Source organism: Trichechus manatus, unplaced genomic scaffold (genome assembly GCF_000243295.1).
Source record: "Trichechus manatus latirostris isolate Lorelei unplaced genomic scaffold, TriManLat1.0 scaffold00094, whole genome shotgun sequence".
Lineage (NCBI taxonomy): Eukaryota > Metazoa > Chordata > Mammalia > Sirenia > Trichechidae > Trichechus > Trichechus manatus.
Window position 1 is genome coordinate 3,769,240 of NW_004444030.1, and position 18,426 is coordinate 3,787,665.

Sequence of the window (18,426 nt, forward strand, 5' to 3'; positions counted from 1 at the left end):
GAGGGAGGGAGGGAGGCAGGGAGGGAGGGAGAGAGGGAGAGAGGGAGACAGGTCTACCCATACCTGAAGTCCCAGGAGTTCATCAATTGAAGCCTCTGGCTCAGAAGGGTTGCTATCTGTTTGCTTAGGTACTTGAACAACATTGTTGTCACTATAACACACAAAGGATAATCTTTAGCATAGTTCTGCAATTATACAAAAACAATCAGGCATTTTAAACATAACTTACCTAGTCAAAAACTTATTAATGTTTTCTGCAAGCTTTTCTTGAAGAGATTTGTTGCTTAATATTTTTTCTCGTGCATTTTCAATAACCATTTGCTGTGAAAGAAAGCTAATATTAACAAGACTACGACAGAGTATTATTTATTTTAAAAGAATCAATTAATGAAACTGGATAACTTTAATAAACCTAGGTGGAAATTTAGAAGTTGTGATGATTCTTTCCATATAAACACTCGAATGCTGCATTTTATAACCTACAAGTGTTTTCACAGATCCTTCACTAACTCTTCACTGTTTACGGAATATAGTTTAAACTCGTTAGCGTATCATATTGTTGTTAGCTGTTGCTGAGTCAATTCCAACTCATGGTGACCCTGCGGGTACAGAGTAGAACTGTGCTCAACAGGGTTTCCAAGGCCGTGACCTTTTGGAAGCAGATCACCCTATCCTGCAAGGTGCCTCTGGGTGGGTTTGAACTGCTAACCTTTTGCTAGTAGTGCTTAACTGTTAGCTCCATTCAGGGACTCCTCAACATATATCATACACCAAAAAACCAAACCCGTTGCTGTCGAGTCAATCCTGACTCAGTGACCCTACAGGACACAAGTTTAAAATAATCTGACCCCACGTAAATGCCCTATTATGTTGCATGATCCAGCAATAACAAATTATTTATAGCTTCCCAAACATAGCAGTGCTTTTTACTTGGTGCATTTGCACATGCTGTCTATTTTGAATAGACTGTCTCCTTCTGTTACACAACTCTATTCTCTATCCCAAAGTAATTCCACCGCACAGTCTTACAGAAATACTGTATTACACACACACACCCTCACTATGTGCATCTATCAATATTTTTATACTCAGGAACATTTCAAGTTGCAAAGTTTAGAGACGGTACTTACTTTTTCTACTGCAAATGCATTTGGATCCTGAAAATTCCGTATTGTTGAATGAGGACCAGACAAAGTGATACTTTTCTTTTGAGATTCACTGAAACATATTTAAAAGCGTATCTTTTAACTAGTATGTCTGACGGATTAAATGAAGACATGAGTACATACATTGTAAGGTTATCATGGTAGAACATATATCTTCTCTATTTGTGGCAAGAACAAAGGGCAAGAGAATAGAAAAAGCATTACTAGACTTGGGTTCAGAAAAAATGAATTTGAGGTCTAGCTTAATTACTTACTAGCTATGTGACCTCATAATATAAGACAAGCTCTTATTCTCTGACCCACTTTAAAATGGGGTCATTATTGTGTTTGTGAAAAAACTGAATAAAGTATATGTAAAGGCTTTATTAAAAAAAAGACAAGGTTGCTGCAAATGTTAAGGTATTTTTATTGCTGTTTTACATGTTACGTGCTTATGTGAAGAAGCTGGCAATAAAGTAGGCTAAGGATAGGCTTTAAAGTGAAATAACCAACAGCTAAACTCTAACAAAATTATCCATGATCTGACAGCTAAGAAACCAGAAAAACATTTTAAAACTAGTATTTCTCTTTTCTGAAATATCCTTCAAACAAAGATATATATAAATAAGATAGAGAGAACTCTCAAAGACTGTCCCTGAAAAGATTTCTGATTATTAATTGATTTAAAACCTTAACTACGTGTTTGTGGACCCTAAAACATGTTGGTATTATATTCATTTAAAAATACTTATTTCAAAAATATGAGGTGACATCAATTTTAAAATATACTATTATTTTATGTGTAACTGCAGAAAACAAAATTCCAATGAAATATGTCACTGACTGTAAGATTCAAACCAATTTCAGGGAGGATAAAATGTGAAAAAATGCATTTTGGAATGCGATATAATAGCAAATAGTCCCAAGACCTTAACCCAGTTTTACTGCTTTAGTCACAACACAAATATCTCTGCATAATTCTCATTTTTAAATTTCAGGTTATCAGCAACTTGTCTTTTAAAAAACATTTACCTTTTGCGTCTACCAGGAGACATTAAATTGGCATGAGTTCTCCGTTCCTGAGGACCAGGAATAATATTTAAAGCTTCTCCAGCTGTATTTTAACAAAAACGAAAAAACCCAAACAAAATAGTAAGCCAAGGAAATTGAATAATTCTGTAAACTTGAATTATTTGGATAAGTAGCATGTTTATTATTTGATACTAAATTCAGTTAACATTTACTGTGTGACTACCATGTGCAAGACGTTATAAAAGATATTAAAGATGAATGCAATCTAGTCCCTATACCTCAAGATTTTACAATAAAACAAAGTACAGCGTAGTCTCAACAAATAACACAGCAGAATATAAAAAGTCACTATCTACATGGTCACTCACATTACTTTCATAGATCTCATCTGTACTAAAAAAGAAAATGTATACTCAACATTAAAAAGAAAAATCAATATTAAGTTTTTTAAGTATACATTATATTTACATGAGAAACATAAATCAGTCCTCTTAATTTTTGTAACACATATTTAACTTGGCCTAATTGTCTAGTGTGAAAGCATAAGGTACTGAGTAATCTTAGATCTGTGCCAACAGCAGAGAAAAATTTAAACTTACTGGTTACAGTGTCTTGTGACTGTGAATGGTTAACCACTACAAAATTTGACCTCAATGGAGTTGAAATTTGGCCAGTTGGCCGAACAACTTGTGTAGCTGTCAAAGGAGAAGTAGTAAATTGTCCTGATACATATGGTAAAGTCAGCAACTCTGAACTGACAGGAGCTGCATGAGATGCAAGCCTCCTCTGCCGTTTGATTTCTGCAATTCCATTTCTTGTTCTGGCTGAAACATGAGCATTCAAAAATTAAGTCAATGTCAGACGAATCCAGGAATTTTAAGAAGTTTAACATGATGCATAGCCCACTATCTAACATGTTAAAGCTACAGATTAAAAAAAGGCCCTTAAAAAATCAACTACATCAATGTAATAATTTCATGAGAAAAAAACTGAGTACAGCCAAGCTTTAAATCTAAGATTCCATTTCTTCTGTATTTCACACTGATTACACCCCCAAAATTAAAAAAACTTTAAGTTATAGAATGAGAATTAAAAGATACTACTACACGAGAGCCAATGTGGAATGTAGGGAGTATTTTAACTATTTTTATAATAAATGAAAATACTGTTTCCGAATATAATATCGTCACTTAGAAAAAATAGTACTTTAAAAAAACTACACACCTATGACACATGTATTATTAATTAAAACATTCATGGAAGAGTTAGTAATTCTGAACATTGTTTACAGTTTAAAGTTGAGTACCAACCTCTCTGACTGGCAGCAAACCCTGGGGAACTTTGCATACTCCTAACAAATAAAACAAAGTAATTAACCATTAAAAAAATGCACTGCCATGATACACTCTGCTTTAGTTACATTCAGTCCTGAAGCAAAGTATAAATTAAAAGGCAATCTCTCTCAGACAAAAAAGACAAGTATGTTTTTTGGATAAGCAAATACAATTTGTTTCAGGGAAAAAAATAGTGGCATATGAACACACTCAAGCATGCACACGAAATTAACTTTAAATATAAAAGTTTCAATACACATTAGAGTGCCTTGACATTATTACATTAAGAGTACAATCTGATTGGACTTTACGGGCTATGACTATTCAAGAAAGTTACGTACGAAGTATAAATTTCTCAGTTATGTCTTATAACTATGTATCTTTTCTCATGGAGAAATTTCACATGATTCCATATGTAAAAAATATACTTCAAAGAATCCCAGTGTTGATTTCAAAGGATAACAAATTTATTAACATGAAATTATTTTATCCAATTGCTAAAGAAGACATAAGGCAAACATACAGGAAAAGTCACAGAAGGTAATTGTCCCTTTACTGTGAATTGGAGTGACCCATGTATCTGGTAAACAGTCAGACACTATACCATTTTGCTAGGAAATCTGTTAAATAACTCTCTACCAAGAAAAGCCACAAAACTTACTGAATTAAATGAAGCATTTTTAATAAAATACATAAACCAACCCTGGATAATACCTGGCTAGGAATCTTTTGTTTTTATGGAACATTTTGTCAATAAAATATCTCAATAACTTATAAATATTTAAATGTATTGACTAAACTGTGAATGTCTTTGAATATTACTTGAAAGGGGAGAAAAGGCAAAAGAAAGGAAAGGGGATCGAAGGTGGTGGTGGTGGTGGTGGTGGTGGTGGTGGTGTCGTCTGTTGCTGAGTCGATTCCAACTCACAGAGACCCTACTGGACAGAGCAGAACTGCCCATAGTGTTTCCTAGGCTGTCATCTTTACGGGGGCAGATCGTCAAGTCTTTTCTCCCATGGAGTAGGTGGTGGGTTTGAACCACAGACCTTTCAGTTAGCAGCTGAGCACTTAACCATTATGCCACCAGGGCTCCTGGAAAGAAGGTAAGACTACCAAATTAGATGCAGTCCAGAGCTAAGTAAAAAGCATTTGGAGCCATTTTAGCAGTTTAAACAAAGAGGGAACTGAGGCCTCTGTTGATGATGAGTAGGGATACTCACTTGCGGCCCTGGGAGGAAGGGAAGTAAACTAAAAGATTATGCTTTTCATATCAGATTCTATGGTCAAATAAGGGATGCTATAAAACTGATAGTAGTATGGTTGGCATCCTGCTAAGGATGCTGAACCTGGCATTTCAAGGCCATGACCTAGGTAGAAGCTGGATATTAGTAACACGTTAAAGTTCTAGTTAGAAAAGTAAAAGATCCCAAAAGTAGTGTTACTCTTCAAGCTTGTTTCTTTATGACAAAAGAAACAAAGGACATGGCTGCTTATGAAACGTATCTCTTGTTTTACCAATTCAACGTATCAATTCTTTGAACACGCAGTGAAAAAACAATTGCTTGAGGTAATTCACACTAGACTAGGATTTAGGAGACTTCTACTCTAGCCCCAGATCTGCCTCTAAATTGCAATGGAAACTTGGGAATGTAATTAAGCTTCTACAAGTCACATTTTTCCTCATTTCTGAACATTTTATTGAAGTATACAATTTATTTCTAATTATTCCAATCCAAGACAAAAAAGCAATTTAAAATTGTATCAGTGTTATGTAAGTGTAAAATGCTGGACTTATGAAGATTTAAACCCCAAGTAGTTATGTATGTTTGCATTCCAAAATCATTAAGTACATTCCAGTAAGATTATTACATAAATAAATTTATTACCTGATCTGAGAAAGCGTATGGTCTAACTTCTTCCACAGGGATGACATTATGGCTGGGACATCATTTGATGTTTCTAAAAACGTAAGGGGAAAATATAAACCTTACGTTTATTTTAAATATTTTTATTTAAACCTTAATAAACCAAGATGGAGAATAATCCTCATTCAATTTGAACAAAGACCATTTAATCAATACAGAAAACATTTTTCTAAGTTGTCAACATGATGTTGGGAACTAAGCAGTAAATCCATTTTGCAAAATGACCCACAAAGCCATAATAAGGCTGCTTTCTTTCCTCATGTCACTGGTTATCAGATGCAATATGAGCGGAAGCGGACATTTGTGAAATATCTGAAGCTTTGTTAGGCCAATGATTTTATATCTTATTTGTATTAAAAAAAGAGATAAACTATTTTTTTATCTTTATTTTATGTGATATTATTCCAAAGTGAATTAGAATAATTTGCTTTATAATAAAATAATTATAATAGAGGTTATACAAACTCCCAACAGTGTGGAAATTAGTTTTCTACATTTCCAAATCTCTGTGATTGCTCAGTGACCTCTAAAAATATGGCTCACCAGTTACTACTCAGAATTATAGGCAAAAGTTTTGATGACTAATTACCCTTTTCTAGGATGTGCTCTAAAACGAACATTATGAGAGCCTCATACCATATTTAAACTCTTACCATATACTTATAAAAAACTCAAGATGGAGAAAGCCATCCAACATAAAAGGGGGATACAAATCTCTGTTTTGCAATAGCATATTGTTTCTGATGTCATCTACACTCCAAATATTCCTGTAAGATGATTAAAATTGTTGGGAAGGATAAAAAAAGGAGACATAAAGATCAAATAACCTTCTCAAAGAGTTACAAATGAAATTCAGGCCCTAAATTTGTAGGCATGGTAAATTCCACTGGTTACTAGTTTTGTGACCTTGGGAAAGTTACCTAGCTTCTCTAATGCTCAGTTTCTTCATACCTAATAATAGGGTCTAAACAATACCTTTTTCATAGAATTATTTTAAAGACTAAATGGGATAAATCATAGGAAGGCACCTAAACAATGCTTGTACATAGACAGTACTTAACGTTAAGCTTCTCTTCTTCTATTGTAATTTTAAGCTAGTTAATTTTTAAATGCTAATTCTTTTACTTTAATGTTCTAAGCTATGGAAATAACACCCACTGCCATCGAAGTCAATTCTGACTCATAGCGACCCTGCCTATAGAACAGAGTAGAACTGCCCCGCAGGGTTTCCAAGGCTGTAAATCTTTATGGAAGCGGACTGCCACATCTTTCTCCCATGGAGTGACTGGTGGGTACGAACTGCCAACCTTTTGGTTAGCAGCCGAGTGCTTTAACCACTGCACCACCAGGACTTCTAAAATAATCAATAGTAGAGAATAAAATAATCACAACTTTCTCTCTAAAACATCATTAAAGTATTATTTTATATATAGCATAAATTATGAGACATGATTTTAATACTAGCTCCTGTGTTTAGATTTAGACTACACAGAATTTAAAATTAAAATACTTCAGTTTGAAATTTTATAACACATAGCAATGCCTGTTTGTCAGGGTAGAGAATCTAAGAAGAGTTTTATCTTATGTCTTTTTAAAAATGATTTTTTGTTATATTTACTAACATTCAGATTTTAGCAATTTGTTTATCACACAATATATACACGAAGTATTTAATTAGATATTTCTCATTAAAAATCATTATCTCATCATAACTCAAATCAGCCTTCTCAAGATCATTACAAAGAAACATTAATGTCCTTTTAAAATTATTTTTAACTAAAACAATAAATGCTATATAAAACAGATAAAAAACACTGACACTGAACTGTACATGTAGAAATTGTTGAATTGGTATACCTTCTGCTGTGTATATTCTCAACAACAAAAATAAAATTATTTAAAAAAATGAAAAAACCACTGAACCTGTATCCTTACCTTTTGCTTTCATAGCTACGTATTCATTCAAAATTGTTGTCAAGTTTTTTCCAAATAAGGACTGAAAGAAAAAAAATCGAGCATTACTAACATAATATCAATATTTTCACATCATGAAACATTTAACCACTTAACAGTCAACAAAAGACATGAATTGCAGAGTACAGGAGGTCATCAAAGACGGAAATAGTCCAAGTGTCCATCAACAGATGACTCGATAAATAAAATGTAGTATATACATACAACAGAACGTTATTCAGCCATAAAGAGAAATGAAATTCTGATACATGCTGACTTAGACGAACCCTGAAAACATCATGCTGAATGAAATAAGTCAAAAACAAAAGAATAAATATTATATAATTCCATTTACATGTAATATCTAAAAAAGGAAAATGCATAGAGATAAAAGTTAATTAGTGGTTAGCAGGGTCTGGGAGAAGGGAGAATTGGAAAGTTATTACTTAAGCAGTACCATGTTTCTGTTTAGGGTAATAAAAAACATTTGAAGATGGACAGTGGTGATGGTTGTAACAATAAGGTGAACGTAATTAATGTCACTGAATTGTACACTAAAAATGGCTAAAATGACAAATGTTGTTTTATATACATACTACCACAATAAAATTCAAAAAATAAATAGCCACTCAAGTAAGGGGTGGCATTAAATATTCTAGAGTTAAGGTCCTGTCTGTTTACATAAAATGATATACATGGATCTTGAGTTAAGATGGTTCAAGGGCAGAAAATTAGTTTTCAGCTGGGAGGTAGAAATCCAGTCAGACAACTGTTTAAAAAGAGTACAGGATAGGACGGTTCCAGCAGGCATCCAAATAAAACACCAAATGACTTTCCAGTAGAAGAAAACACACTAGAACTACCTGACGGGGAATTCAAATCTCTAATATTCAGAGCTATCCAAGAGTTGAAGCAAAAGGCAGACAAACATGAGGAAAAAATACACAAATTATGGAAAATACAGACAAAAAAATGGAAGAATTCAGGAAATAATATAGGAACAAAATGCCAAAATAACTTCACAGCTAGAAATCATACAAAAACAATTAGAAATCCAAAAGATAAACAACAAGATTTCAGAAATCAACAATGTCACAGAAAGGATAAGGAACAGGTCTAAAATGATGGAAGACAGGATTAGAGAAATTGAAGACAAACACTTGGATACAACTATGAGGAAAAACCAGGAAGAAAAAAAAAGAAAAATGAAGAAATACTGAGAATTATGTGGGATACAATCAACAGCAAAAATTTACCAGTGATTGGAGCTGCAGAACAGGAGGAGAAAATGGAAAACACACAGAGGATCACTGAAGAATTGCTGACAGAAAACTTTCCTAATATCATGAAGGATGAAAAACTGACCATCCAAGAAGCTCTATGAACCCTGTAAGAAAATCACCAAGGCATACCATAATCACACTTGCTAAAACCAAAGACAAAGAATCTTGAGAGCAGCTCGAGAAAAATGAAAAGTCACATACAGAGGGGAAACAACAAGACTAAGCTCTGATTACTCGGCAGAAACCATGCAGGCAAGAAGGCAATGGGACAACATATATAAAACCTTGAAAGAAAAAACAGCCAACCAAGAATAATATATCCTGCAAAATTCTTGTTCAAATATGATGGTGAAATCAGGACATTTCCAGATAAACAGAAATTAAAGGAATATGTAAAATCCAAACCAAACTTACAAGAATTATTAAAGGGAGTCCTTCGGTTTGCGAACAAACAATATCAGATGGCAGCCTGAATCTCAGACACATCATCAGACCAGCCAGATAACCAACCTAAGAAATGAACTCTCAAGGACTACCCAAAACCAAAAGATTTACAACAGGGAACCGGAGAGGTTAATCTGTAAACGACAACAACATCAGAACAATAAGAGAGGGAATAAACGGTGTAGGTACAGAAGTTTCTAATGGAGATGAAGGCAAGGTGATACCAAGTAATAACAGACTGGTTCAAACCTAGGAAGATAAGGGTAAATTTCAAGGTAACCACAAAGAAAGCTAACAAACCTACTCACCAAAATAAAGAAGAAAAACAAAGTCTCACTTAAAACAAAATCTACAAAAACAAAAGAAATGAAAAAAAAAAAATCCACAAATAAAAGGAATTCAGCACAGGAGAATAAGAGGAAAAAAGAAATTGTCAGCACCACAAGAAAAAGCACTACAAAATGACAATAAACTAAAACTTATCAATAATTACACTGAGCATAAATGGCCTAATGCACCCATAAAGAGACAGAAAGGACTTAAAAAACAGGATCCATCAATATGCTGTCTACAAGAGACATACCTTAGAAACAAAGACATAAATTTATTAAAAATCAAAGGATGGGAAAAAATACATCAAGCAAACAGCAACGAAAAAAGGGCAGGACTGGTAATACTAATCTCAGATAAAATAGACTTTAAAACAAAATCCACCATAAAAGACAAAGAAGGGCACTACATCATGATTAAACGGACAATCCAGCATAAAGCCATAACCATAATAAATATCTACGCACCCAATGACAGGGCTCCAAAATACATAAAACAAACTTTAACAGTACTGAAAAGAAAATGACAGTTCCAATACAATAGCAGGAGACTTCAACACACCACTCTCGGTAAAGGACAGAACATCTAGAAAGAAACTCAACAAAGATACAGAAGATCTAAAGGCCACAATCAGCCAACCTGAACTCATAGACATATAGAGAACACTTTACCCAACAGTTGCAAAGTACACATTCTTTTCCAATACACATGGAACATTCTCCAGAATAGACCACATCTTTAGGCCACAAAGTAACCCTCAACAAAACCCAAAACACTGAGATAATACAAAGTATCTTCTCTGATCACAACGCCATCAAAGCAGAAATTCACAACAGGAATAGCAAGGGAAAAAATTAATTAAATGGAAACTAAATTACACTCTGCTTAAGAACCACTGGGTAATAGAAGAAATCGAAGATGGAATAAAAAAATTCCCAGAATCTAATGAGAAAGAAAACACATCATACCAAAACCTTTGGAATACAGCAAAGCAGTAATCAGAGATCAATTTATAGCAACAGATGCACACATCAAAAAGGGACAAAATCAAAACATTAGCTACACAACTGGAACGAATAGAAAGGGAATAGCAAAAGAAGCCTACAGCCACCCAAAGAAAGGAAATAATAAAGATCAGAGCAGAAATAAATGAAATAGAGAATAGAAAAACAACAGAAAGAATCAACAAAACCAAAAGTTGGTTCTTTGAAAGGATCAACAAAATCGACAAACCACTAGCCAAACTGACAACAGAAAAACAGGAAAGGATGCAAATAACCCAAATAAGAAATGAAATGAGGGACATTACAACAGATCCAACTGAAAAGAAAAGGATTATAACAGAATATTATGAAAAACTATACTTCAACAAATTTGAAAATCTAGAGGAAATGGACAACACTACCTATTCAAACTATCACAAACTGACATTGAAAATCTGAACAGACCCAAAACAAGAGAAAAGATTTGAAAAGGTAATTAAAAAAACACTCCCAATAAAAAAAAAGTCCTGGCCCAGATGGCTTCATTGGAGAATTCTACCAAATATTCAGAGAAGAGCTTATACCAGTACTACTCAAATTATCTCAGAACATGGAAAAGGAAGGAATACTTCCAAATACATTCTATGAAGCCAGCATAGCCCTGATAGCAAAACCAGGAAAAACATCATAAAAGAAAGAAAATTACACACCAATATCTCTCATGAATATAGATGCAAAAATTCTCAACAAAATTCTAGCCAATAGAATTCAGCATTATATCAATAAAATAATATACCACCACCAGGTAGGACTCATACCAGGTATGCAAGGATGGTTCAACATTAGAAAATCAATCCATGTACTACACCACATAAATAAAATAAAGGAAAAGAATCACATGATCATCTTAATCAACACAGAAAAGACATTCAACAAAGTCTAACACCCATTACTGATAAAGATAGCCAATAAAATAGGTACAGAAGGGAAATTCCTCAACATAATAAAAGGCATCTATGTAAAACCAACAGCCTACATCATTCTAAATGGAGAGAAGCTGAAAACATTCCCCTTGAGAACAGGAATGAGACATGGATGTCCTTTATCACCATGCCTATAGAATATAGCTGGACGTCCTAGTTACAGCAATAAGGCAAGAAAAAGAAATAAAAGGCATCTGAGCTGGTAATGAAAGAGTAAAACTGTCCCTATTTGCAGATGATACGATACTATATACGGAAAACTCAAGACTCCACAAGAAAACTGCTGGAACTAATAGAAAGGTTCAGCAGAGTAACAGGATACAAGATAAACACACAAAAATCAGCTGGATTCCTATACACCAACAAAGAGAATGACGAAAAGGAAATCAGGAAAGCAATATCATTTATAACAGCCTCTAAAAAAAAATACTTAGGAATAAATCTAACCAGGGATATAAAAGAACTATACAAAGAAAACTTTAAAACACTACTGCAATAAACCCAAAGAGATCTACATAAATGGAAAAACAAACCATGCTCATGGATAGGCAGACTCAACATTGTGAAAATGATAATTCTACCCAGAGCAATCTACAAATACAATGTAATACCAATCCAAATACCAACAAAATTCTTTAAAGAGATGGAACAAATAATCATTAACTTTATATGGAAAGGGAAGAGGCCCCAGATAAGTAAAGCATTACTGAAGAAGAAGAATAAAGTAGGAGGACTCACACTACCTGACCTCAGAACCTACTATACAGCTACGGTAGTCTAAACAGCCTGGTACTGGTACAACAACAGATACATTGATCAATGGAACAGAATTGAGAACCCAGAAGTAAATCCATCTATGTATGGTCACCTGATCTTCGACACGGGCCCAAAGTCCATCAAATGGGGAAAAGACAGTCTTTATTTTTAACAAATGGTGCTGGCAAAATTTGATGTCCATCTGCAAAAAAAATGAAACAGGACCCATACCTCACACTATACACAAAAAGTAATTCAAAATGGATCAAAGACTTAAGTCTAAAACCAAAAACTATAAAGATCACAGAAGAAAAAATAAGATCAACACCAGAGTCCCTAATACATGGCATTAACAGGACACAAACCATAATTAACAACATACAAACTCCAGAAGATGAGCTAGGTAATTGGGATTTTCTAAAAATTAAACACTTATGCTCATCAAAAGACTTCACCAATGGAGTAAAAAAGAGAACCTACAGCCAGGGAAAAAAGGGTTGGCTATTACAAACCTGACAAAGGTCTAATCTCTAATATCTACAGGAAAATCCAAAAAGTCTACCACAAAAAGACAAATAATCCAATTAAAATTTGGGCAAAGGAAAAAAACTGACAATTCACCAAAGAAGACATTCAAGTAGCTAACAGACACATGAGGGAAATGCTTGTGATCACTATCGATTAGGGAAATGCAAATAAAAACCACAATGAGATACCATCTCACCCCCACATTACTGGCACCAAACCAGAAAACAGAAAATAACAAATGCTGAAGAGGCTGTGGGGAGACTGGAACTCTTATGCACTGCTGGTGGGAATGCAAAATGGTACAAGCATTTTGGAAAATGGTATGGTGCTTACTTAGAAAGCTAGAAATAGAAATACAATATGATGCAGTCATCCCACTCCTAGTAATATATCCTAGAGAAATAAGAGCCGCCACACGAATAGACATATGCACACTCATATTCACTGCAGCACTGTTCACCATAGGAAAAAGATGGAAACAACCTAGATGTCCATCAACAGATGAATGGACAAATTATGGTACATACACACAACAGAATATTACACAACAACAAAGAGCAATGATGTATCTGTGAAGCATCTCCCAATATACACGAATCTGGAGGGCTTTATGCTGAGTGATATAAGTCAATCACAAAATAAGAAATATTGTATGAGATCACTACTATAAAAACTCAGGAAAAGGCTTACACACAAAAACAAACAATCTTTCATGGTTACAAGGGAGGGAGGGTTGGGGGTGGAAAAATACTAAATAGATGATAGATAAATGATAACTATTGTAAAGGGTAAGACAGTATACAAAACTGGGGAAGCCAGCACAACTTGTTCAGGGTAAGATCATGGAAACTCCATGGATAAATCCAAACTCCCTTAGGGAATGAATTACTGGGCTGAGGGCTGTGGGGACGATGGTCTCAGGGAACATCTAGCTCAACTGGCATAACATAGTTTATAAAGAAAATGTTCTACTTTGGTGAGTAGCGTCTGGGGTCTTAAAAGCCTGTGAGCGGCCATCTAAGATACTCCACTGATCTCCCCACTTTGGGAGCAAGAGAAAATGAAGAAAACTAAAGACACAAGGGGAAAAAATTAGTCCAAAGGGCTAAGAGACCAGAACTACTATGGCCTCCACCAGACTGAGTCCAGTATAACTAGATGGTGCCTGGCTACCACCACTGACTGCTCTGACAAGGATCACAATAGAGGGTCCCAGACAGAGTAGGAGAAAAATGGAGAACAAAATTCTAACTCACAAAAAAAAGACCACTTACTGGCCTGACAGACTGGAGAAACCCTGAAAACATGGCCCCTGGACATCCTTTTAGCCCAGTAATGAAGTCACTCCACAGATTCACCTTTTAGCCAAAGATTAGACTGACCCATAGGGCAAAACAAGACTAAAGGGGCACGTCAGCCCAGTGCCAAGGACTAGAAGGCAGGAGGGGACAGGAAAGCTGGTAATAGGAAACCCAAGGTCGAGAAGGGAGTACTGACATTTCATGGGGTTGTTAAACAATGTCATAAAATATATGTACTGCCTAATGAGAAGCTAGTTTGTTCTGTAAACCTTCATCTAAAGTTCAATAAAAAATATAATATATATATATATATATATATACACTAAAAAAAGAGATACTCTTCCCAAAGATCAGTACCTTCCTATTCTCACTTGTATTATTTCATCAACTCATCTATATTTTCCCTTTATTCTCAATACTACTACTGAAAGGTAGATTTTTATCACCTCAAGTCCAAGGTTGTAGAGTAGAACAGGGAAAAAGCAAGGATTTGGGAGCTGACAATTCACCAAAGGATATTCAGATGGCCAACAAGCATATGAAGATACTCAAGTTGTTAGCCATTCCAAAAAAAAAGAAAACCTCATTGCCATCGAGTGGATTCTGACTCACAGATGCAAATCAAAACCAGAGTGAGATATTATCTCTCCCCCATTAGAATGGCATTGATAAAAAAAAAAGAAAAAAAGAAGCCACTGTGGAAAATGGTTTGGTGGTTTCTCAAAAAGTTGAACACAGAACTATCATATAACCCAGCGATTCCACTCTTAGGTAAGACCTGAAAGCAGCAACGGGAATAGACACACGTACACCAATGTTCATTATATTACCAATCACAATAGCCAAAAGGTGGAAATAACCGAAATGTCCATCAACTGATAAACGGATTAGCAAAATGTGGTATATACACACAGGGGAATATTAGTCAGTCATAAAGAAGAGGAATGAACACCCGATGTGTGCTACAACATGGATTAACCTAGAAAACATTATGCTGAGCAAAATAAGTCACAAAAGAACAAACACTACATGATCTCACTTATATGAAATGAGCAAATACACATAAACCAAAAATTACTGGTGGTTACCATGGGTGGGAGAGAGAGGGAGAGAGGAAGGTTTTATTCAGAGTGCACTGAATGTATATCAATGATGGTGGGATAACTGGAAAAAGATAGTGAGAATGGTTGCACACCTTGAAGACTGTAATTAATGTCACTGAATTGTACATGCAGAAACTGTTGAACTGCTGTATGTTGTGTAGTGTATATTTTCACCACAATTTAAAAAAAAAAAGGATGAACATAAAAAACAAAACCAAAACACACACACACACACACAAAAACCCTATGGAACAGAGTTCTGACACACTTGGGGTTTCCATGAGTTGGAATCAACTCGATGACAACTGGTGGTTATTTCTATTAGATACTAAAATAACTGCTGAATGAATGTTTGTTGAACGAATTCCTTTTTGCATAGAAACCCTCAACTTCTGCCCTGCTATGTTATTTTAGATGTGGACATGAGAGTTCCACCACCTAACAGATGTTAGTAATCCCCTCCCTTTGGCCTTACCAGGCAGAATGATAACTGAATAGTTATATTCTTAGAATATTTATGCCCCATCCTTTTTTTTTCCACTTTCCTTTTTCCCCCTTTTCTCCACCATTTTGAGACAATGCTCACTTCGTAACAGAGAGTAACAATAACACTTACCTATTAAAACGCTGCGCATGTGATTTAATCTCTTCCTTATCTAAAAAATGGGGACATAAACACCTACCTTTACCTTCTAAGGTCTCCAAGCTTTTTCTTTGGAATTTTAGATTCAATGACGAATTACATAGATAGTACAAGAGTTCCTGTATGCCCTTCACCCAGCTTCCTTTAATGTTAACATCTTACATAACCACAGTATTTTTTTTTTTTTTAAACACCATGCGTACAATACTAGTAATTATTCTATAGACTTTATTTACATTTCAACAGTTTTTTCACTAATGTCATTTTTCTCTTCTAGGATCCAAACTAGAATACCATCTTGCATTTAGTCATTGTATCTTCTTAGTCTCCTCCAATCAGTGACAGTTTCTCAGTCTTTCCTTGTATTTCTTGATGTTGACACCTTGAAGAGCAGTGGTTAGGTATTTTGTAGGACGTCCCTTGATCGCATTGCCTGATGTTTTCTCATGATTTGACTGGGATTATACAATTTTGGGAAGATTGCCACAGAGATGAAGCACCCTTCTTACCACATCATATTAGTGGGTACACAATAACAATGTGATTTATCACTGGTGATATTATCCTTGATCACTTGGTTCAGGTGGTGTCTGCCAAGTTCTTCCACTCTAAAGTTATTATTTTCCCCTTTCTATACACTATTTGTTAGAAGCAAGTCACTAAGTCACACCAACACATAAAGGGAAAGGAATTCAGCTCTACTTCTTGAAAGGAGAGTATCTACATTTATTAGTTAGAATTCTTCTGTGACAAAGGTTTGTCCCTTCTCCCCCATTCATTCATTCAGTCATTTACATTGGTGTATTTATTTTATTCTTTGCGTTATAATCTAATACTATTTGTTATTATAATTTTGTTGTTCAAATTGTTCCAGCTTTGGTCACTAAGAGCTCTACTGAGTTGACCCCAGTGTCCTTCCCCACCCGCTTAGCACTTCTTTACTTTCTGGTATTGAAAGATGCTCCAAGCTCATCATGTATTCTTCCTGCCTCAGTCCTAGACTCAGTCATTTCTCTTAGAAGCGCTGGTTCCTTTTATTGGAGAATGGTATTTAGAAATTAAGACGTGGGTGCTAGATGTGCTTGTTGCTACTGGAATAGCAGTGCTTCTAGCCCTCTTACCAGACACACACATACCAACACATATATAAAAACATATCTATTTCTGTATCTATCTGTATATACATTAAACATGACTACATATGGGTATCTTAGACTATAATCTTGCACCACAGGTTTCATTTTTATACCTATTTATATCTTCTTTCCCAAACAGAACCTGTCTCCCATTATCTAGAATTTTTTTTGTTAGCAAAGAGTACAATGCTTCTGCACCATTCTTTTAGTGTGTAGCTATGCTATTAAGTCAAAACACTGTTTTTCAATGTTACTTTAGTTAGCTCCTTTTCTTCCACTCCCTTCAGTGAGGTTACATCATACATTTGTGATAAAGTAAAGATCCATTTTTCACAGGCTACATTCCATCCTGGGATCCTCTGATACGTGGGTTCATTCTTTTTTTATATTACATAAAGTTCACAGTTCTACGGACACTGACAAATGCACAGTCCTGTATCTACTACAATGGTACCATACAGATCAGCTCTATCACCTCCAAAATTCCCTTATATGACCTTTGTAACCAACTACTTACCACCCATTGACAACCACTGATAAGTTTCCCATCCCTCTACTTTTGATCTTCCATACCGTCACATAAATGAATCATACAATATGGAACCTTTTGGGTCTTGACTTCTTTCACTTAGCAAAGTTTATTTAAAATTCATACATGTTGTTGTGTGACTAGTGTCCTTCTTTTTATCGCCGAGTAATATCCCATTATATGAATATACCACAGTTAGTTTATTCACTCACCTTTTGAAGGACATCTTGGTTGTTTCCAGTTTTTGATAGCTATGAGTAAACATTAGCATGCAGGTTTTTCTCTGAACATGTATTTTTTAACTCACTTGGGTAAATATCTGGGTGTGTGTCAGTGCTGGATCACGTGGTAAGTATATGTTTTACTTTATAAGCAACTGACAAACTGTTTTCCAAAGGGGATGTACAGTTTTGCATTCCCATCAGCAGCAGTGAATAAAAGCTCCTGCTGCTCTGCGTCCTCACCACGAAGTACCTGTCAGTTTTAAAACATGTTTTATTTTAGCCAACCTAACAGATATCTCAAGCAAAAAAGAAAACAGTTGCCACTGAGTCAATTCCGACTCATGGCAACACCATGAGTATCAGAGTAGAACTGTCTTCCTTAAGGTTTTCGATGACTGATTTTTTGGAAGTAGACCACCAGGACTTTCTTCCAAGGTGTCTGTGGGTAGATTTGAACTTCTAATCTTTTGGTCAGCAGCTGAACGTATTAACCATTTGCACCACCCAGGGACTCCACTGGTAGCTCACTGGGGTTTTAATTTGCCTTCTCCTATGATTAATGATATGGAGCATATTTTCTTTTCTAATAACATTTTATTGTGTTTTTGGTGAAGATTTACACAGAAATTTAGGTTCCCATTCAACAATTTCTACACAAGTTGTTCAGTGACATTAGTTACATTCTTCACAATGTGTAAACTTTCTTATTATTTCCATTCTGGTCATTCCATTCCCATTAATTTAGCTTCGCTGCCTCCTTTCATTCTCATTCTTATTAATTGTTGACCATTTGG

General features: G+C 35.0%; 1 protein-coding gene across 4 annotated transcripts in view; it reads right to left on the reverse strand.

Moving 5' to 3' along the window:
- Nucleotides 1-18,426, reverse strand: part of LOC101340476 (protein NPAT) — a 57,744-nt gene that overhangs the window by 23,406 nt on the left and 15,912 nt on the right. For all 4 annotated transcript variants that reach the window (XM_023736953.1, XM_004382476.2, XM_023736952.1 and 1 more), the window contains exons 3-10: nt 7,372-7,432; nt 5,398-5,470; nt 3,488-3,528; nt 2,777-3,001; nt 2,178-2,259; nt 1,131-1,218; nt 230-321; nt 64-151 (exon numbers count right to left, since the gene is read on the reverse strand). In XM_023736953.1, coding sequence (XP_023592721.1) covers nt 64-151; nt 230-321; nt 1,131-1,218; nt 2,178-2,259; nt 2,777-3,001; nt 3,488-3,528; nt 5,398-5,470; nt 7,372-7,432 — 750 coding nt within the window. The remainder of the gene's footprint in view (nt 1-63; nt 152-229; nt 322-1,130; nt 1,219-2,177; nt 2,260-2,776; nt 3,002-3,487; nt 3,529-5,397; nt 5,471-7,371; nt 7,433-18,426) is intronic.